This window comes from Acomys minous, assembly GCF_964271855.1.
Source record: "Acomys minous genome assembly, chromosome: 17".
Lineage (NCBI taxonomy): Eukaryota > Metazoa > Chordata > Mammalia > Rodentia > Muridae > Acomys > Acomys minous.
Window position 1 is genome coordinate 35680670 of NC_140500.1, and position 22839 is coordinate 35703508.

At 40.0% G+C, this 22839-nt stretch overlaps 1 protein-coding gene across 4 annotated transcripts in view; it reads right to left on the reverse strand.

The window, feature by feature from the left end:
- The window catches only part of LOC311588477 (uncharacterized protein), a 170875-nt gene that overhangs the window by 100111 nt on the left and 47925 nt on the right, over positions 1-22839 (reverse strand). Inside the window, exons 1-2 of one of the 4 annotated variants that reach the window (XM_084766152.1) lie at positions 13994-14080; positions 11623-11702 (exon numbers count right to left, since the gene is read on the reverse strand). The exons of 2 other annotated variants lie outside the window; for them this stretch is intronic. In XM_084766152.1, the coding sequence (XP_084622278.1) occupies positions 11623-11650 (28 nt within the window). In that variant the 5' untranslated portion in view covers positions 11651-11702; positions 13994-14080. Of the gene's footprint in view, positions 1-11622; positions 11703-13993; positions 14081-17834; positions 21240-22839 lie in introns of those variants that run through there. One more of the 4 variants, XR_014776215.1, reaches the window with a different exon arrangement.

Consider the following 22839-nt stretch of genomic DNA (forward strand, 5'->3'; position numbering starts at 1 on the left):
TGAAAATTCTACAAAGGAAGAAAGTAAGTCACCACAAACAGCAAATTATCTCATAAACAGAAAAAAAATTTAAATTATGAAAAGTTGGCTTTATTAAATTTCACCCAACTAAGAAAGAAAAGAAGGTGAAAGAAAATAATTAGGTGTTTCGGTTGCATAGCAACAAGACACAAACTGGAGTCCCTTGGGAAGAGAGATGCTCCACTGAGGACTTGTCTCCATCAGATTGGCCTGTCAGGCATCTTCTGGACTAATGATTATGTAGGAAAGCACAGCCCCTTGTGGGTGGCACCACCCCAGGTCTAGTGGGGCTGGGTTGTATTAAAAAAGCAGCTGGGCAAGCCATAAGAGGCAAAGCAAAAAGTTGCCTTCCTCCACAGCCTCTGCTTCAGTGTCTGCCTTCAGGTTCCTGCCTTGAGCTCCTGCCCTACAGGCCTATGATAATGGACTCTAACCCTAAGCCCAATCAGACCTTTCTTCTGAGTTGCTTTTGATCTTTAGTGCTCATCACAGTGACAGACACCAAACAATGATACTATGCTAAAAATGTGTTCAAATCTAAAAGGACCAAGTTACCTTCTCAAGTACTTTCTGTTTAAAGAAATAGCTAAAGATGTGACTTACTATATCTGCTCTGCCCCACTCTCCAGAAATATGGACATGGGAGAACACTAAAATGAACTCCACAAAGTGAATAATTCTAAATGTATTCAAACTGTCTGGAAAGGCATATGAAGAAGACTGTCTTTTGAATTGGTTTTATGAAGCAAATATTTTTATGAAGTAAACTGAATGCTGAATGATATACTCATATTCCCAATACAAAAGCCTTATAAACTATTTGGAAAGAAAACTCAGTAATATGCTAAAAGAATAATTCATCAATATCAATACATTGAGCTGGGCATGGTGGCACACGCCTTTTATCCCAGCACTCGGGAGGCAGAGGCAAGCAGATCATAGTGAGTTTCAGGCCAGCCTGGACTACAAAGTGAGTCCAGGACAGCCAAGGCTACACAGAGAAACACTGTCTCGAAAAATAAAACAAAACAAACAAAGAAAAATAATATCAACACATCAAGGACTGGGGACATAGCTAGGTTAGGAGAGTGCTTGAAATTCTGGGTTCTGTCCCCAACACTGGAAAAAATGGATGTAATTGTACATCGTTCTTATCCAAGCACTATGGAGGTGGAGGCAGGAGGATTAGAAGTTCAAGGTTAATCTCCACTAAATAGCCAGCCTGTGCTTGTCTCAAAAGCTTCCATATTCTTGGAAAGCAGATTTAATAACCTAGGAAAATCTGCATAAATACTTTATATAATTTCATTGTTCTTAGCCCCAAGCCACTATCATGCTTTCAAAAATCACAATTTAAATATCACAAAGTAAATTTTATTTTATTTATTTATTTACAAAGTAAAATTTAAATAACATAAAAGTACTCATATCTCCCACCCTTGTTTGACACTGGACAATTTAATTAGACAAGAAAAAAAGAATTATAATGGAAACTATCATTGTTTTTAGGAAATATGATTTTATGTTGCTATTTTGAATTGTGAAATCCAAACTACCACAAAAAAAAAGTAAATTCAGGAAGCTAATGGATATAAAATTTAGAAAACAATTACTTTCATATGTAAAGTAACCATTTTTAGAAAATGTAATATTATAAAACATTTCACAATACAACCAAAAGATAAAGTGTCTAAAAATGAATGAAATAAAAAGTACATCTGGCTTAAATGAAGAAAGCTTAGAACTCTTAAAAGGGTTGTTGATATATATTTCCCCACATTGGTGGGAGTTTGTGATACCATACATCAAAGGACAACCCAAGAAGACCAATTCTCCCCTCAAGGGACAGGGAAATCTATACCAAACACATACATGCACACCTGAAATTCCCCACAATACCCATTCTTCATGCCATGTTTTCAATGACTGAAGGCTAAGAACAAACCCCCCAAAAATGTAATGGTCAGTTCCAGGTAAACTGTACTCTAGATCTATACAAACATGATGAAGCCTTCCATACACTAATAAAAAAAAATCTCTGTCATGTGATCTGCAGTGTAAATGTTGCCTCTATTATCATGGTCAAGCTAAGCTAGCCTATGTTGAGACTCCCTAGGTTTCTGAGACTTCTCATCACTAAAGCTGACTCTTAACCATCCAGGTCATCTCCACCATGGGCTGCCAGCTCTCATGTGCAGGGTTCCTCGTCACTGCCTCTGTAACAGGAAAAACTCTTTAAAGGTTTCACACCAACCACTTAGTCTCCCCAGTGATGCATGCCACATCTCCAAGTTCACTAACTAGGATAAGCCAAGCATCCACCATCCCCACACAAAACACAAAGAAGGCTGTCATGATTCAGCTCTCTGAATCATACTTGTGACTGCAGTAATAATTTTCACAGTCGTTTTAGCAAACAGCTTTACAATGGGCTCTTAAAGTAACAAAAGAATCACTAAAAATCTGTGCACTTTAACCTGTTATTAGGCTTCCAGAAACATAAGCAGTGTCTAAAGACATAGCGTGAAGTAAATGAAAGCAAACAGATAGGAATAGTTCATCTTCAGGTACATTAATAAGGCAAACCTTACTAACTAGATTCTTTCCTGTGATTTTCCAGGACACCTAAAACTTCCCAATAGCACTATCACCATTTACAAAAAGAAAAAAAAAAGAAAAGAAAGAAAGAAAAATAAAAAGAAAGAAAAGAAAAAAGAAAGGAAGGTAGGAAAGAAGGAGAGAAGGAAGGAGAAAGCTATACAAATATACAAATATATCAGCAAACAGGCTCAAATATGAGACAGCGCTTTCTTTTAATGACTGGGGTATTCACCGATAGTCATGGGCATTCCAATGGCAAAATGCAATTCTGAAAGCCTTCTGAAATGAAGCAATATAAGATGTTTATATTAATGGCTTCATGTCGGACCCTGGGGGTGAGCACTTTGCCATAAATTTACTGCAGGTTCATTTCAATTTCAGGAGCAACAATCATCCTCATTTTGTCCAGGTTTCAGTAACAATGAAAATCACATCATTATAGCAGATGAAAAGATATTTAAGACAAAGAGCCTAATCTCATTATAATTATAGAAATATATATATATATGCATATATGTACTCTTTTAACAGAAAGGTCATTTAGCTAATTTGAGGCAAATTAGGACTTATCATGAGTTTTAAAGGCAATATAATGGATTTTTTAATAGCCCGGATTCTTAAATGGCTGGGTTTGAATCCAGTTTTGTTCTTTAACACCAGTGAAAGCTTGAACAGACTCTTAAGTCTTCTTAGGTGTCTGTGTCCCTACCTATTAAATAGTGTGGCACTTACATAACATTTTAAAAAGATCAAGTGAAAAAATATATACCATTTATTAATGAGGCCTTAATAAGTACCAGGATTCACCAAGGAATCGGAAACATCAGAGTAGGTTTAGGTGTGTCTGAGAAATAGAATATGTATGGTGTGTGTGTGTGTTGGTGTGTGTGTGTGTGTGTGTGTGTGTGTGTGTGTGTGTGTGTGTGTGTACCTCATAGTCATTTTTCTCATCATCTTTCCATTATTTTTCTCCCTGGATTGGATGTGTGTGCATATATACACACATATTCATAAAAGAAAGGAAGCTAAAAAGAATGAGAGAGAGTAGAAAAGGAGGGATGAAGAGGGCAAGGACAGAGAGAGAGAGAGAGAGAAAGAGAGATGGGGGGCAGGGAAGAGAGAGAGAGAGAGAGAGAGAGAGAGAGAGAGAGAGAGAGAGAGGGAGAGAGAGAGATTGGCTGATGTAGAATCTGGCAAATCCAAAGACTTCAAAGCCGACTACCAGGGTGGTAGAGGCCAGATAACAGCTGAGGAGTTGATGTTACCAGCTAAAGCTCAAGGAAGTCTATTGGAAAAGTTCCCTCTTCATGGGTGGTTTCAGCCTTGTTCCCAAGGTTTTCAGTGGACCAGACACAGCTCACCTATTTATGGAAGGAAACCTGTCTTACTAATTTCAAATTCATACGTGTAAATGAAACTTTCATGTCAAAAATACATTCATGTTTGGCAATACATCTAGGGACCAGAGCCTCGCCATTTGGACACATAAGACAAGGCATTAGACAGCTGGGTGACACTTCATTCTTTACTGTGTTTCTTCGCAGTGCACTTCGTAAGGTATTTTTCACAAGAATGAAAAACTAACAGAAACAGACAAGGAAAATAAAAAGGAGAGGTGAGAAGGAACAGACCTACGAGATGTGTACGCGTAGGTGTTCATAAAAGCTTGTTTGGAAAAGAAACATGTTGTAGGCGTATCCAAAAGAATCAAGGGTGCTTCCCAGAGAAGAGATGATGGTGCCAAAAATGGTGATGCTGACAATGAAGAAAGGGGAGATGGAGAAAGGGGAGAGAGGGAAGAAAGAACCAGAAGGGAGTCAATGAAGGAAGGAGGGACAGAATGGTTTGCTTCTATTGCACAGTAAACTCTATCGTAGGAGACATGGAGGTCCTTTGCATTCACAGACAAGCGCTGGCGGAGCCAGGAATGTTCTGCACAAAGAGTTTTCTCTTCAAAAAGAGGGATATAGAACCAGTTTTCTACTCAACAGGCTGAGAGTCGATGGGGCTTATAGTCTGGTGACCTTCGCCCACCACACTGGATCCTCCCTCAGATCCTTATCTTGACCTTGCTCTTCTCAACCAATCTAGACACCCCAACTTTATGGAAGAAGCCACTTACACGTGACAAGGTTTTGAAAAGCTTCGCTGTGCACACAGGATTGGGTTCATTCTTACCAGGATGTTTTAAAAATCAAATTGTTCTGTGCTTAAATGTGTTGAGGATGTTAAATCTGGGCCTTTTTTGATGAAGGTCCAATTATTCTGTCACTTTGGGGTCTGTTTGAAATTTTCTAGCATGGGGAAGGGTCCTGGGGGAGACAACATAGTCAGTAATGCATTTCCAATACAAGCATGAGGACTTGATCATGATACCCACAGCTTATGTTTAACAACACTTTAGAAAGCTCAGTGTAGTAGTGTGTTTGCAATCCCAGTGCTAAGGGTGGTAGAACAGAGGCAGACCAATCCTTGAGGTTTTCTGGCCAGACAGCCTAACCAAACCACAAGAGTTCAAAACCAGTGAGAGACCCTGTGTCAAGAAAAACAAGGAAGACAGTCTCTGAAGAATGACACTGGAGGTTGACTGCTATGTAGTCACACACAGGTACGTGCACACATGCATACACACACACACGCGCGCGCGCGAGAGAGAGAGAAATAAAAAAGAGAAAGAAGAGTCTACTAATGTCTCTCAACAATGTCGCTGAAGAGTTGCCTGTTGCTAAGCATGACGTGATGGAGACTGTCCTGTTCTCAGCTTCCTTTGCAACTGTCTCCTTAAATAATTGAAAAGTGCTTGACAAGAACTAGTCGGAGAAGCATGGGAAAGGTCAGAAACCTGCACGTCTTCCTGGTTTCTTGCCACTTCCGAGGCACTTTCCCTTCCCAGGTCCATTTTCCTTTCCCATCCGTTTAAATGTCAGTGTCACACTGCCCCACTGGAACTCCAGTATTCTAGCTGACTTGTTCCTTCACCCTGATCTCACGCCTCCAACTTTATTTTTTCAGTGCTTTCCTAGGCTGAAACCTTCTCAAAGAACACCACCAGACCATGTAGATGTCCCTTAGATTCTCCATCTGCACCTCAAAGCAAACTAACTGAGGTGGTCTCTTCATCCTCTTCTTCATCCAGCTTCCAGCTTACATTTCCCTTATGTGGCTTCTACGCCTCCAGAGGGTAGTAATAGGAATCCAAAGTCACCTGTCAAATTCAACAAAAACGGCTTCCTAACACTAGCCTTCATTTAGCCAGGAAGCGTCCTCCGCTAACAAACAGTGGTGGGCTGGGGAGGTGGCTCAGAGGTAAAATGTGCTTGCTACTCTACCAGAGGTCATGAATTCAATTTCCAGCACCTCACAAGGGCCTCTAACTCCAGCTCTGATGGCCTCCACAGGCACATGTACTCATGCGGCATTCACTCATATAGATACATGTACATATAAACAAAAACAATAAAAATAAATGTTTTATAAATAAACAACAGAAAGAAGGATAGAAAAACTTGAGACATTTTTTTCACATGACCACTATTAAGAACAAATTTAAACATACATCGTCAAATGACTTTAATATCTCAAAGTGACTTAAAATAGTTTTTCTGTAAAATTTGAACAATTGACAAAAATCAAGCTTATAACTATGAGAATTTTCCTAGTGGCACAGAATAAAAATTATCTACGGACATTAATAAATGTCATCTAGAACTTCTTACCCAGAAACTTTAGTTTTGATTTTGTACATATATATATTCTTTTCACTAACAAGTTAAGTGAAATCAGTTGTCTCAAATGCTGCTCACAGCAATTACATTGCACCTAAGGAGTAGAATCAACTACCAAAAACAACAACAAAATCTTCTTCTCAGATTCATTTTAGTACATCTGGTTAAATTTCCAGTGAAGAGAACTATATGGATTCATACAAAATGGCTAACACAAAGACAACTGAAATTGTACTATATGGGTGAGGTTGATCCAATGAACCTTTAAAATTAAATATTCCTGAGACAGTCATGTAATGTTGAATTTAAGAAAATGGTGTTACCACCAGTCAGATCTCTTCCAAACATCATCAAATGAAGCCATTCAAATATATTGGCACTGTATTCTCAAAACAGAAGGTCACAGGGGGTGGACTCCCCAAATTTCTCCAAATGGCGAAATACATTATCTTTAGAAGATGTAACAAAATATTATATTAGAAGCAATATTATAACTACGTTGTCCCATTCAAGTATGCCTCTACTCAACATTATTTCCAAGAGTCAAGGTGCCACAAAGTGCCTTCGTGGGAGAAGGTACTTAAGGGAACCAGAAGCCAGGCTCCATCAACTTTATAGTCTGCAGTTTTTCACTTTGACAGTCTCTATTGAGCACATAAGGTTTTTCTAACAACACCCATGATTCCTCCACCTTCAATTTGAGGGAGGTCCTTTCTTCTCACAAAATATTTATGAGGCTAGTCTCCTATTCCTTCAAGTCGCTGGTGAAAAATGTAAAATATCATCTGTCGGATGCCGAACATAGATGCTGCTCCAGCATCAGAGGTGAGAGCAAACCTCAAAGTGTGAAGAAAGACAAAACCTAAGAATGTGTCTACTACAATACTTACATCCATTCATAAGAAATGTGGGGTGCTGTATCTATACATATCTGGGATCTAAAATGATTTATGGAATCCAAACCAATTTCTAGTCTGGATCATTTAGGATCTTACAAATAGTTTTAATACATGAGTGACAAGAAGGAAAGAAGGTTCTTGATTAGACTCCTCATGGCATAGACAAGAAGCAAACATGTTCAACATCCTTTCTTTCTCTGCCCACTATCATCTCCATCTGTAGACTGCTCTGAAACATTCTCCCAATTATATCTTATGGTCCAGATTTCCCAGGTAATAGTTTTTCAAAACCTTCCTATCTTTAGTTTGATTTGATTAAATAAATAACTAAGTAAGTAAATAAAACAAAATTATCATCAACCCCTGATATATTTTGGTTACTTGAACCCAGCCAGCTAATTATCTATGATAATCACAGGTAATCAATATATTTTAATTATAAAAATTATGTAGGAGCTGGAGAGATGTTTCAGAGGTTAAGAGCACTTGCTGTACTAGCAAATGGTCTGGGGTCAGCACCTGGGTGGTACCTAACAACCATCTGGAACTCCAGTTCCAAAGGATTCAATACCTTCTTGCCTCCATGAGCACAAAGCAGGTATGTGGTACACAGACCAAAAAAGTAGTCAAATATCCAAGCATGTACAACAGAAAAAGAAATAAATAAAGTATTTTTTAATTCACACAGATTGCATGAAATGTAAATGAGTGTAATCCTTTCTAAAGGTTAAATGAGAGAAAGTCAGTTCCATCTTTAAGATGTCATCTGCCAAAAAGTCCCTCCTGTCAGCATACACCAAAGCATATGCTCAAGGTGAATATTGACCTCAAAAATAGTAGCACTTTGCCTATCATCTGAGATGTTTTAAACTAACCAACAGCTTAAGAATGTGAAGCCTACTAGACCACTCAGGGTGGATCTCAGGAACCGTTTGCACTAGGAATAAACACCCATCAGGACCCCACTGAGAAGCTCTGCATACTTGTTGGATTTTGAACTGATGAACCCTTCCACAAAAGCAAAACTTTGGCTTTGTCAAAATACTTTGGATTGCAGTTTGTTGGGACTCTCTACCACCACTACATGGGTCTCTTATGTAATGCAATCACAGGCCACCTAAGGCTGGGGCCTTATTAAAGGATTATGTCCATTAGCTTACAGTGTTAGAGGCTAGGGTCTGCCTTTTCCATATGCAGTGACAGGCCCTTTGATTGCATTATGACATGGAGAAAATGGGAAGGGGACTGACTGGTCTTGTGCAGAAGGAGCCAAGTGTGTGGGGATAGCCTTGCTTTATCATGCTCTGCTTGAGAGCATCTAGCTCTGTGAGAACAATGTCCTTTCTTTTTTAGGTCTGGTCCTCATGATTTAGTTAGATAAGAAGCTTAAACCCCATGAGCAGGTTTCAGAAATCCCCAGAAGCCAAACATGAAGTAGTGTTCAAACAGAAGTATTAGAGCCCTGACAATCTGGACAAACTCACACACATTTTAATAGTCACAAAAGCAGTACTGAATGTGTATGACACAGGAATCAGCAGCCTGCAGCATCCCAGGTGGTCACGAGCACTCATGATTTCAGTGGAGAATCCAGGCCAGGGAAGTGACTCTCAACCTCACTTAGCCATATTCAGAATTATCTGGCATGTGGCTCCAACAGGCTCTCTACCAAGATCCAGGCTCTCCCCACAAAATTTCTGATGATGGAGGTCTGGCTTGGAATCTGTGTGCCTTGGTGATGCTGATGCTGCCTGTAGTTTTGGGTACCACACTTGGCTTCCTAACACTATTTATCCAGGCCATGTCCTCTGCTAACAATGAGGGGCTAGGAAATACCTAACTAAAACTAAGAACATAAGGCAGGGAGTATCTCATATTAGGAAAGATGGTGCCTGAACTTCTCAGTCTCTTCTCAGCCCTTGGCACATCCTCTGTAATGTACTCATTCTAGCCTTAGATAATAAGGCAAGGTGGCTTAGTCTAAATGTAAACTGCTTCCAATAGCCACCTCCTCTGGATCAGAACCTTCTCCATCCACAGGAAGGAAGCAGAGACTCATGAAAAGGACAAGGGATTTGACTGTTGGCATCCTTTTCTTCAACTAGAGTTTACTTAGTAACAGTAGGAAACTGCTGATATGTGTTAAGCCTAAGTCACAGCCAAAGCCAAACCATCAAATAGTCATCATCAAGTATTCAAACACTTACCCTTTAAAGTGTGTTTCTTATGCACCACTAACTTATAACAACACATAACTCTTCATGGGGTTAAAGAGAAATGTTGCCCTACAAAAATAAATTTGTTGAATTTTGTTTGTAATCCCTAAAGATATATTTTAAATATACCAAAGTAAAATTCAGAGTTAAACCCTTTACTTAGAATATCAGGAACAGCTGCCACTGATTGAATGCTTCCTCCACAGTTACGATATACAACATATTCTTACAGATCTGTGGATACACAAGGTCAATCCTCAGTCATTCATGGATTCTACATGTGAGAACTCATCAACTTCCTGAGCTTATACACAACTCCAGAGTCAATCTTTGTAATGTTTATAGTCTTTCTAAGACACAGACTGAAGGAAGACTCAAACACTGTAACACAAAGCCCCATGGCCGAGGCCAACAAGGCATCAATCACACCAAGTGTCCTTTTATTATCACAACCTTCACAGAAACAAGTGCCCTGTGAGCTTCATGTGTATGACCCTTCCTGATGATTTTCCTGATTAAAACATCCCCCAAATAGGGCTGAATTTCTAGTGTCTCAGTCATAAGAAGGATGTCCTATATCTAAGGAAAACCTCCCATTCAAGTATGAGCTATAATACCCTTGATGATGAGTCCAATGTTAATGAGTTAATAATACACACACAAGGACGTTACTTAAAAAGAAATAAATGGTGTAATGTTATGGATTGATTAGTAGGATAAAAAGGTGGTGATCACTAGCTCACAGGACCCTACCTCACATTGCTCCTAGGAACAATCGCTCATTGTTTTGTAGTTCAGCATTCATAGAACGTAACAACCATAGATGATGAAAGTCAACAGTATTCACAGGCACACTGGTGTTATAGCCTTTCTATTCTTTTTTAAACTGAAGCCTTAACTACATCACCATTAATTAGTGGAGCCTACATTTAGACATATCCAAAGCCTGCATTCAAGAATGCTATGCTGCCACACATTAGCTCATAGGAACTGCATATGACACCCGCATGAACTCATGGTTCAAAGACAGGCTCAGCTCGTTTAATACCAGACTGTTACCTCCCTGTGCCTAGATTTCTCTGATCATAAAACAGAAGTACCCATAACACATAAATAACTTGGTATGTGCAATATACTTCAAATACAACCTAAGTTGATTTGAAAAGTAAGCATTTATTGGATCAAGATCATACTGTACAGTGGCACTGGTCTTCTGTCAGACACTAGCACACCCTGCACAATGTACTGTGTTCCAGCCACTGGTGCCAAGTTCACATTCTTAGACAAAGATAGAAGGTGGTCAGGGGCAGCAAAGCCTCTGTACAAGCAGCTTCACATAACCACCTGAAACAAAGAAATTAGTCTCATAGATAAGAAGCTAGCCCCAGCTAGCACAAGAGCATCTTAGAAGGTATAGCAGGATTGCATTCCTTTGATATCACGTCCCCACAGATATGGGACTGGAATGGAGAAGTTACATTTTTTCATACTGTGATGCCTGCCATCCCTCACACTGCTGCACAGCAGGAAGCACTCTGCATGATTAACGAGCTCATTCCATCTATAATAACCAGGCTCCGGATCATTCTATTTGTCAATTCTTTTAAATCTACGGTGTTGAAATATCACTAACAACATATCTGTTTCCTGGCCCCTTCCCTGGTACAGAAAAAGGTTTGGTTTCCATCTTCTGGATAAAAACATAAGACACTGACTGATTTGATTCTAAATATTCAAAAGATGTTCACATAAAAATTGAGCTTTGGGACTGTCTTCTCCCATTTTCTGAAATACACAAATACCTTTCTTCAGCTTAAAGTGTTATTTAACCGAATTAATAAAGTAATCAATTTAAAGCACTCAGCAAATGCCTAGTCTGAACAAGACGAAGATATAAGGGCATGCACTGAAGACTAACTAACTACCAGCTTTCAGATACTCGTTAAATATCTGGGTAACATTTGCTTCAAAAGAAACTCAATGCTATATAAAGAGAAATCCCCTGCAGCCCACATCGCCCTCTTACAGCCCTTTCCAAAACTTATTCCAGAGTTGTGCTTATCAACATAACAATATTAACACTTGTGACTGGATAATTATTTGTTGATGAGGATATCAAAATATCTAGTCCATTACAGAATGTATGTTCACAACACTGACCTCTGTGTAGGGTAGAGGTCACTACCATCTCCAGTCAGTTGAGCGAATCAAAGCTGTCCCTAGAAACTGCTAGTAGTCCCCTAGCTTTAGTAAAGTTCAGGACCAAATTAAGCCTTCAAGTGAGAATATCTGCTGCACAGAGAAGCAAGTGAGGTACTTAGCTTAGGAGCACCTAGGACTCGTTATGGACAGTTGTACTGTGTGACTTCACCCATGTCCTGTCTACGGAATATTTCTAATACCAGCTTATGAATGGGGGGTGCTAAACAAGCCTCTTGTATGGTCACCTTCATAATGACAAATAATGTATCTATCCACAGATGGGTCTGTATATGACATCAGGAGCATAGCCCATATGTCACTAGCCATGAGTAAAATATCTTTCCCTTTAATTGCACAGTGTCATTTCTACTACCTCCATGGGCCAGCCTCTGTTTGCATCAGATCTGGCAGTGTCACCAAGAACACAGAAGGCCGCTGCATAGCAGACCTCATCATTATTAACATAACTATCGCTATATATGGTTTTCAAAATATGATACTCTAAATTTTCAAAGCTGTGGTATTTGCCTTGCTTTTAACCATTTACAAAAACAAAAGCCAAACAAGTGTCATTCACACCATCTTTTTGGTTATGTGTATGAATGAGTACTTGCCTACATATATTTGTCACCATGTGTATGAGGTACCCCCAGAGGCCCAGAAGAAGCTGTCAAATTCCCCTAAAACTAGAGTTATAGGTAGATCTGAGCCACCCTGGACATGCTAGGAACCAAACCTGTGTTCTTTGTAAGACAAGCAAGTGCTTTTCACCACTAAGCCATCTCTCCAGCTCTGCAGCATCTTTTAATATAAAACTTCTGGTTAGAACCCAGATGTTTCTTGGAAAACATGGTGGCAAAGCTTTATTTTCACATATGTACATTTCCTTCCCGCTCTACGTTGTCACAAGCACAGGGAGCATATTTGCTCCAATTATATTCAAATAACGATTTCACACATATACCATTCCACTCTTAATAAGCCATTCTGAAGAAAGTCAGATTAGAATTAAAAAGCTGGCACAGTTTTCTCTCCAAAGGAGTTTTGCAGCATTCTTTCCTATGTTACTTGGTAGTTCAGAAAACTCAAAGCATAAATGCCTGCTCTATAAATAACAGCAAGTACGTGCCATATGGCTTAACAGTTGTGGTAGGGCTGCATATCACATCATTAGCCCTTGTGTTAAGCACACTGATTAACAAGGGAGCAGTGCTGCCTACACTTCAGAATTTTAGCTGCAAGTGTCAGCAATGCAGCCACAAGTTGTAGCAACACCAGAAATCAACCAAGCCAAAAATTGACCCCCAAAATAGTTTAATGCCTGCCCATGCAAAATCTATCAATGGTGTTGTCCCCAGCTTCAGCTGAAAATCCTAAAGAAAGTATCACCCCACCCACCCACCCACTCCCCCCCCCACCCCACCCCCCACCCCGCATTGTCATCTAGACAAATGTTCATTTACCTCTAGGGGGAGGAGCCCTCTCAGAAGGGAACGAACAGCTGTGCTGACTCCTCTCTGAAACGACATTAACTTTCTTTTGTTATATTTAGCTAACATCTTAAATAAAATCACCTTTGCTGGAGAAAAGAAAGAAACCCAAGAGATTGAGGTTCAGTCGCATGAAAAGAGACAGCTGGCACAGTGGGAAGAAAAGATCTGTTTTAATAACAGCCAGCCTTCACATGGATAGCATTGTTGGGAGCAGGACATGTGCCTGAAGCTGTTTATTCATTAGAGCACTTATTCATCCCCTCACCCCAGGAGATATAAGGCTTGCAGGGTAGCACACAGAAGAAAACAAGGCTTCTCTCATTTGAGGGACTTGGGCACAACTAGAGTCTAAATGTGGAAGTAAGTGCCAAAGTTTCTATATTAAATGCAGCAGGACCCTGAGTAATGGGAACCTTTACTAGATCAAGAAGTAATTTACATAAAGATACCACATACATATACACTGTGGAAAAGTACTATTATACAGAAAAATTAATATGAAAAGTTTATATAAGATTCTTCCTGATGCCTAGTTTTTCTGAACATCAAAATACAAGCTGTGAGGAGTAGTCTGTGCCTCATCTACTTCAAAGGGAACAAAATTAAACACCAAAAAACTAGGCATGCTTTAGTACAGTATGAGTATATACATAGCAACAGGTAGGGATGGGAAAATACTTGTGAGATTTTATAAAAATTGTAACCTCTATAAATATACACAACAAGATGCCTGTACACAAAAGCAGATGTCTTTATGCACAGAAATACATACGTGTGTTGCTTATTGTTTTAAGACATTAGATTGCAAAGATATAAGGAGAAATATTAATAGTTACCTTGTGATAGCACTTTATGAGTTTCAAATGTTCAGCATAGAATTGATGCCATGCTCTTATCAAAACCACCTATAAATATATTTATATTTAACATATATTATATCCATGTAGCTAATGATTCCTAATCTGTGAAATCTTTTATTCTGAAACCAGTATTGGGATTATACTGAGCTTACACGGTCCCATTGTGCCATGAACAGTTGGAAGAAGCCTTGCCCTCATTGCTATGCAGCTTGCATTCTCAGGCTTCCCACGGTGTTGCCAGAAATGATACACTCTCCCCAGGGGAGAAGTCATTTAACTGCACTGGCAAAGCACTAACGAGCTCTGCCCTGGGATGGCACAAGGCTCAAAGTAGCCTAGTGCTTCAAGGAACTTTCATTCGCAAGAACTATGTGTGGATCATTATCGAAAAGTAGTCTATTCTACACTCCCTTTCAGAAGTAACCTGAAATCCCAATACATGCCCGTAGTTTCCTTCTCCCTGGTTTAAAATAACTGACTTGAATGAATGTGCATTTCTGGAATCCCGTCTTTCCTTTCCTGCAGTCAATTTCACTTTCCTTCAGTTGTGTGACTTCCTTGCTCTGCTGCCTTTCCTGGCCTGCCTTCCTGCCAAATCAGGTCCCTGCCTGCTTCAGGGGTAGCTTCTTCAGAGTAGCTTCGGCCTCCTCGGCACTCTCATGTACTAAACCCACAGGATGAGGATTTCTCACGACTCACTCTCGAGTTTCGCTCTATCCTTCCTATACCATCTCCCTTGCTTGGCTTATTGGAACTTCAACCCAAAATGCCTTTCTTCCTACACATGTTGACTCCCTTTTCTGCCTCCTCAGTGGTGCTTCCCCACCCCCTCCCCAAAGAGCCATTTCTTTCTACTCTTTTTAACTTCCAGCATGTGTGCTGGTTCTTTGCTTTAAAAGACTGATTTCTCTACTTTGTGTAATGGAGAGTAAACAGACATCAGGACATACATTTTTTCCTCCACCTGTTATTGTTGGTTTTGTTTTGATTTTGGTTTTGGTTTTGGGTTTGGGTTTTTTTTTTTTTAATCTTTAGTCTTTCTTGAAGTAAACTCAACAGAAAATAGACAGAGTAAATTAGCTTTTGTACATGTCAATATAGCAAGTACTCCCAGGTACAGAGCCTCCTCCAGTCCTCCCAACACTATGACAGATGTATTATTATCCCTACCTAGTAGAGGAAGAAGCCAAGGTCAACTTGCTGTGGTGGACAACAGACTTGTCAATGGGATCTCTCTCAGATAGATCTACTGACATTTTACTCCAAGTTATCTGCTTGTTTCTGCTCTCAGGCTGTCCAACCACCTCAATTAACCTGCTTCTCGGAGAGGCTGGCTTTGGCTGGCTCACACATCCTCCTTCACTAATGAGGCCCCAGAAGGAAGGGCTATGGAATACGCTTTTTTTCCTGCTTCAGCCAAGTTAGTACAGAAGCTATGTGTCCCTAAAGCCCATACCTATTAGCATGGCTGTGAAGTTTACCTTGTCTGGCCTGCCATGGTAAGTCACACTGCCTCTTCTTGTACTTTCAAGTCCCTTCACACCTGCCACAGAGACCCAAATGGAGCCCATCTGAGACTGAAAGTACAAGTAGGGCTGGTTAAGAGCTCTGAGGAAACAGGTCTGCTCTAAGAAGTTATCTCTGTGACGCCAAGTATACACCACCATTCTGCTGAATTAGAAATTGAGTTGTAATTTCCTTTTGGGATAACGACATATGTCAGTCAGTCACAAATTATTTATCCATGTCAGTTGTAATATGGACTAATCTTGGCTCTGAAAATTGGGTATTATCTTTCCAGAAAGCTCCCAACCTTACACAAAACCAAGTTCTCTAGTGGTATATCTCATACTGTAAAAGAGTACCACATAGGATGCCTTGTAAAAACCAGGAATCCATTTCTCACAGTTCTTCTAGTCTAAGTGCTAGCTGAATCAGCATCTGGCAATGCACATAGCATGAATCCTGATGCCCTGTGGGTACCAAACTCTGCAGATGCTCAAGCCCTTATATAAAATGGTGTCATATTTACACCCAGTCTACACACATTCTCCCCTTATATTTTAAGTTGTCTGTAGGTTGCTTACAGTCTCTTAAATAGACTGGAACTCTGGGTGGTTATTAAACTGTTGTTTAAAGGGAAAATCTGTAAGAGTTAAGTCCTGACACAGCTTTTTTCTAACACTTCCTGTCCACAGTTGACTGAATACAATGATATGAAATCTGTGGACACAGAAAGCAGTGTGAGAGAGAGAGAGAGAGAGAGAGAGAGAGAGAGAGAGAGAGAGACAGAGAGAGAGAGAGAGAGAGAGAGAGAGAGACAGAGAGAGAGAGACAGAGAGAGAGAGACAGAGAGAGAGACAGAGAGAGAGAGGGAGGGAGGGAGGGAGGGAGAGGGAGAGGGAGAGGGAGTCTATCTCAAATGTTTTGCAATCACAATGAAAGATGCTAAAAGGAACAGATTTTAAAACGGAAAACCCCTGTCATTGGAAGAGATTCACACTCAAAAAAAACTCTACCTTAACTATATTTATATCTTAAGTTCCCTTCAGGCCTGGTGGCTAAAGCTTGAGCAAGTAAAAAGCTGCTGAGAGAAGCGGGGTTAACATACAGCTTGCCTACATGCTAAGGGCTGACGCTATGGCCTAGTTCAAAATGCTAAAGGAGAGCCCATAGATCCCAGAAACCAGCTATTATCAATCTGAGATAAATGTACATTCATACCCTTGGAACAAGTCTATAAGAGGTCCATAATTCTCAGTAGACTCAGGAAATCTCTTGTTAGTATCAGGGGTCTGGAAAGGCAAATCGGAGTTGTTTATCAGAAAGCCAAGGCTTATGTGGTTTTCTGGCACTGAGAATTCTGTCCCTTGGAACTTCAATCCCCAGCTGAGACTAGTTTATTCATAGGAATGTCAATTCACTTGCAGATCATCAGAATTCACAGCTATGTTCTTTAGCTGGCATGAATCTTGCCTAATGTGAATCTGTCATTAGAAATCCTAGCCCATTCAACCACAGTCCTGGCTCATCCCATTGGGTTCTCTTAAGTAGTAATGGGACAAGAAGATATTTTCTCATCTAACATCCCCCTCCTCAATAGATTTACTGTTAGCTTTTCTTTGATATTCTTTCATTCCTCCATTTGATCATTATATAATGGGCAATACGATCTTTTTTTAAATAGACATATTCCTATAATAATTTATTTCTAAAAATAATCGAATTTGCAAATAATTATAGGCTCAAGCTTATGCTCCCAGCACTCTGGAGGCTGAGGCAAGACAATTACTAAAAGTTTGCAGCCAGCCTAGGCTACATAGGGGTTTACCTCAAGCTCAAGCTCCACAGCAAGACTATCTCGAAAACACACTATTAACAGTAGCAATGCTGATAATAATGTATGTTAGAGCCTTTTGTGAACAGTATTCATTAATTCTTACAAACAGTCAATTCAAATGCCTTTTATAAAAACACCTGTGCAGAGGATCCATAAATAATGCTAAGAAAACAGGGACTTGGGGACTTTGCAGCTGTCTCACATTATAATAAGAAAGTAACAAAATAGCAAACAATTTACCTAAACTCTGATTAATTAACCACAGTGTACTGAGTACAAGTCCCTAGGTACAAGAAGGTGGCGGGGGAGGAGGGGGGTGAGCAGTCAATTATGATTTTCCCAATCAAAAAAATAAACTTTCCACAAATGTGTCGATTTGGTTTGTCATACATGCAGTTTTTAGTGGATAGACAGTACTCAAGTATTTAATAAAGTTAGAAATTTAGAAACATGACTTTTAAAAAAAATATTTATTTACTTCCAGGTTATAGCCCATCTCTCCTCACCTCCCAGTCTCTCCCTCCTTCCCTCTCCTCCCTCCCCCTCCCCTATTTCTCAGAAAAGCAGAGCCCCACTTCTAATCCACTCCAGGTCATCAAGTTGCATCAGGACTGAGCATGTCCTTGTCCCCTGTGGCCTGGCAAGGCAGCCCCACCAGGGGGAAGTGACCAAAGAGCCAGCCATAGAGTCCAGGTCAGATAAAGTCCCTTCTCCACATGAAGCCTGAGGGGACCTAAGTCCAGTCCATGCATGGTTCTTATGTGATTCTTCAATCTCTGCACGCCTCACTTGGTCCTGGTTAGTTGGCTCTCTTTTTCTTCTTGTAGAGCACCTATCTCTTCCAGGACCCTTTTTTCCTTCCCCTCACTTTTCCACAAGACTCCCTACACATTGCCCAAAGCTTGGCTGTGAGTCACATTTGTTTCCAAATTCTGCTAGGTGGACCCTCTCAGAGGACAACTCCACAAGGCTCCTGTCTGCAAGCAAAGCAGACTATCATAAATAGTGTCAGGGGTTGGCTCTCTCCTATGGGGTGGGTCTTGGATTAAGCCAGACATTGGTTGGAACTTCCCTCAATCTCAGCTATATCTGTTTTATATTTATCCCTGCACATCTTGTCTGCAGGGTTAATTTTGGGATGAAGTTTTTGTGGATGGGTTGGTGTTCTCCTCCCTCTGCTAGGAGATGTGTCTAGTTAGAGGGAATCCTCTTTGGTTTCTATGGCCCCTGCTACTAGGAGTCTCTGCTAGAGTGCCCCTTATGTCTTGCCAGGAGCTTGCCCTGACTTAGGTCTGCAGCTTGTCTCAGAGATGCTCCTATCCACCATTCCTCTTTTCTCTGCAGCCTTCTTGCCTGCCTCCCATATACTGTCTTTCAGTCCCCACCCCCTCTTTCCCCAAGGTCTGATCTCCACCCTTACTTTTCTTTATGTGCCCTCTTCTACCTTCTTCCCTCTCCTCATCCACTACCTCCATCTATTCTATGTCCCCTTCTAGGTGAGATTTAATCATTGCCCTTTAGGTCATTATCTTCTTTGGGTCTGTGCCTTATAGTTAGACTGGCTAAAGGTTTGTCTAGCTTGTTGATTTTTTTCCCAAAGAACCAGCTCTTGGTTTCATTGATTATTTGTATTGTTCTCTTTGTTTCTAATTTATTGATTTCATGCCTGAGTTTGATGATTTCCTGTCATCTACTCCTCTTGCATGTGCTTGTTTCTTTTTGTTCTAGAGCTTTCAGGTGTGCTGTTAAGTTGTCAGTATGAGAAATCTCCAATTTCTTTATAAAAAGCATTTAGTGCTATGAAATGTCCTCTTAGCACTACTTTCATTGTGTCCTATAACTTTGAGTATGTTGTGCCCTCATTTTCAGTGAATTCTAGAATGTCTTTAATTTCTTTCTTTATTTCATCCCTGACCCAGTGGTCATTGAGTAAAGAATTGTTCAGTTTCCATGAATCTGTAGGCTTCATTTTTGTTTCTGTTGTTGTTGAGCTCCAGTTTTAATCCCTGGTGATCTGATAAGATGAAAGGGGTTGTTTCAGTCTTCTTGTTCTATGACTGACTGTATGGTAAATTTTGGAGAAAGTTTGTGTGGTGCTGAGAAGAAAGTATATTCTTTTGTGTTTGGGTGAAAAGTTCTTTAGACATCTGTTGGTCCATTTGTTAGTTTTATTATTTCTCTATTTAATTTCTGTTTTAATGATCTGTCCACTGGTGAATGTTAAAGTCTTTCACTATTAATGTGTGTAGATCGATGTGTGATTTAAGGTTTAATAATGTTTCTTTTTACAAATGTGGGTGCCCTTGTATTTGGGGCATAGATAGATGTTCAGGTTTGAGATGTCCTCTTGGTGGAATTTTTGTTGATGAGAATGAACAGCCCTTCCCTATCTCTTTGGATTAATTTTGTTTGAAAGTCTATTTTATCAGATATTAGGATGGCTACTTCAGCTTGCTTCTTAGGTCCATTTGCTTGGAAAACCTTTTTCCACCCTTTTACTCTAAGTTAATATTTATCTTTGTGGCTGAGGTGTGTTTCTTGTATGCAGCAGAATGTTAGGTCTTGTTTACACAACCATTCTATTAGCCTGTGTCTTTTTATTACAGACTTGAGTCCATTGATGTAGATAGATATTAGTAACCAATGGTTATTAGTTCCTTTTATTGTGGTGTTGGAAGTGATAGTGTGTTTGTGTGCTTGCCTTCTTCTGCTTTTGCTGTTATTCTGTGTTTTCTGGGGTGTAGTTGGTCTTATTGGATTGGAGTTTCCCTTCTAGTAGCTTCTGTAGGGCTTAGTTCGTACATAGATATTAATTAAATTTGGTTTTGACATGGAGCACCTTGTTTTCTCCCTCTATACTGATTGAAAGCTTTGCTGGGTATAGTAGTCTGGGCTGACAGGTATGCTCCCTTAGTGTCTGCATGGCTCCTGCCCAGATCCTTCTGGTTTCCAAAGTCTCTGTTGAGATGTTAGGTGTGATTCTGATAGGTTTGCCTTTACATGTTACTTAGCCTTTTCTCTCACTGCTTTTAATATTTTTCTTTGTCCTGTAGGTCTAGTGTTTTGAATATTATGTGGTAGGAAGAATTTCTTTTCTGGTCTAGTCTATTAAGTATTCTGTAACCATCTTGTATGTTTAAAGGTATCTCTTTCTTCAGGTTGGGGATATTTTCTTCTATGGTTGTCTTTAAAATATTTTTTGGTCCTTGAAGCCTGGAATCTTCTTTTTTATCTATTCCTATTATCCTTAGGTTTAGTCTTTTCATAGGATACCTGAGTTCTTGGATGTTTGGTGGCAGGAATTTTTTTTCAATTTAGTATTTTCTTTGATAGGTGAATCAATTTCTTCAATTGTATCATCTACACCTAAGATTCTCTCCTCTATCTCTGTTATTCTGTTGGTGGTGCTTACCTCTGTGGTTCCTGTTTTCTTCTCCAAGTTTTCCATCTACAGGTTTTTTCCAGTTTGTGTTTTCTTTATTGATTCTATTCCCATTTTCAGGTCTTGAACCATTTCATTTATTTCATTCACCAATTTTATTGTATTTTCCTCCATTTTCTTCAGGGATCTATTTGTTTCCTCTTTAAATGTCTCAAACAACACCATAAGTATAGCTTTAAGGTAATTTCCCAGTGTTTCAACTGTGTTAGAATATACAGTGTATTTTGGGGTTTCTGGTGGATCCATGTTGCCCTGGTTTTTGTTGATTATGTTCTTATGCTGGCCTTTAGCCATCTGGTTGTCCATGGTGTTGGTTTTTAGATCCTGAAACCTGCTGAGTTTCTCAGCCTTTGAAATCCATTGAGGTCCTGCTAGTCTCCTCAAGGCAGCTCCTCAGAGAAGGAAGAATCCATGTTCTGATTGCAGGAGTGGAGTGCACTCTGGAAATGGGAATACAAGTTCAAGTAGGCAGAGAGCACCAGGGGCTAGAAGCCCAGCATCTTGTACTACTCCTGGACCAGGGAGACAGCTCTAGGGGTGGGCATATAGGGGAAGGAGATGATATGCCCTCTGGCCATACCATATGGCCATCTGGGAAAATGCAACTTTGATGTTTTGGAGTCAATGGTCAGGATACTCACTGGATTAGCAGTTTCTGATCTGCTGCTTAAATATGGTACACATTTACCACTACCATCTTCTAAACCCCTTTATGACTTTTTTTATTATAAATTTTAAAAATCAGAAAGGGAATTATTCTTGAAGCTGGAGAGATGGATAAGTAGTTAAGAGTACAAACTTCTCTTACAGAGGACCCAGGGTTCGTTCTCACCACCAACTTCAGGCAGCTAGGATCTGCCTCTAACTCCAGTTTCAGAGAACCTAACACCGGCACATTTGGTTCAGATATCAGAAACTGAATTTAATCCTAGAGAGACTGTTCTGAACCCTCACAGTTGCAAATAGGAGCTTCAGCACAGATGATAATGGCTTAATCAAGATGAACAACCAAGAAACCAGATTGCTTTATCCTTTCATAGCTCCTGGAACTTGACCTTATTGTGGAAGGGAGGGAATGACTAAAGGGCAGACAAACAGACATACAGAGAAGTGAGATGGTGTGGGTATCTCTCTAAAAGACAAACTGTAGCACCCTCAAAGATCAGCATATTTATTCATAGTTGGACAGAGAGGTGGGGTCATTACACACAGTAAAACAAGGAGATGTGGTTATTATGTACTATTATGGGGCACACATTTAACTAGCCTCAGTGGTAGCAACCTCTATCAAGATGCAGACTTCAAGGTTGTAAATATCCAGGGGGGAGAAGCATAGTGAACGTGCACATACTATCAATATCCACACTTGAACCAGGAGGGATGGCTTTGCTGATCCCATGTGCCTGAGGCATTAGGTGCTTGATATGGCCTTACCCATATCAAGAATACACACTCATCTGGGGCTTCATTCACTCAGACAGGGCCTCTTCTTTTCTCCACACCAGCTCTTTTTGTCCTCTGTGACCATTCAGACTTGTATTGATCCTAGGAGCAAGGCAGGGAACTAAGGCTTCCAATATTACCAATTCCCATTGCACTTCTGGACTGAGACCCTGTTCCACAGTTTCACTGCCACTGCCTGCCCATTGTACCATAGATGAGCACACACTTCTCCCAGGGCAAGGCTTGCAGTTTCCATGGGACTACAGTGACCACATACTATACCTGATCACAGGAAATTGTCATGGAAGGAGTGAGTACCACAATTGGGGTGCCTGCTTCATACATATCTACAGTAGCTTCAAATGTAAACACAATTATTTTCCCAAGTAAAGATACATCCTAAGCCTGGAAGTGTGACTATGGCAGGATAATACTTTGATATGCACTAGGCACTAGGTTCAGCCCCCCTCCTATAAGATACAAACCAGAAGAATAGATTAGAAACAATACTTAGTAATATGGTATGGACAAGAAAATAATTTCACCAGTGAAAAAAGACATGCTAAATATAAAAAACAGAAAAACATGCTACACAAT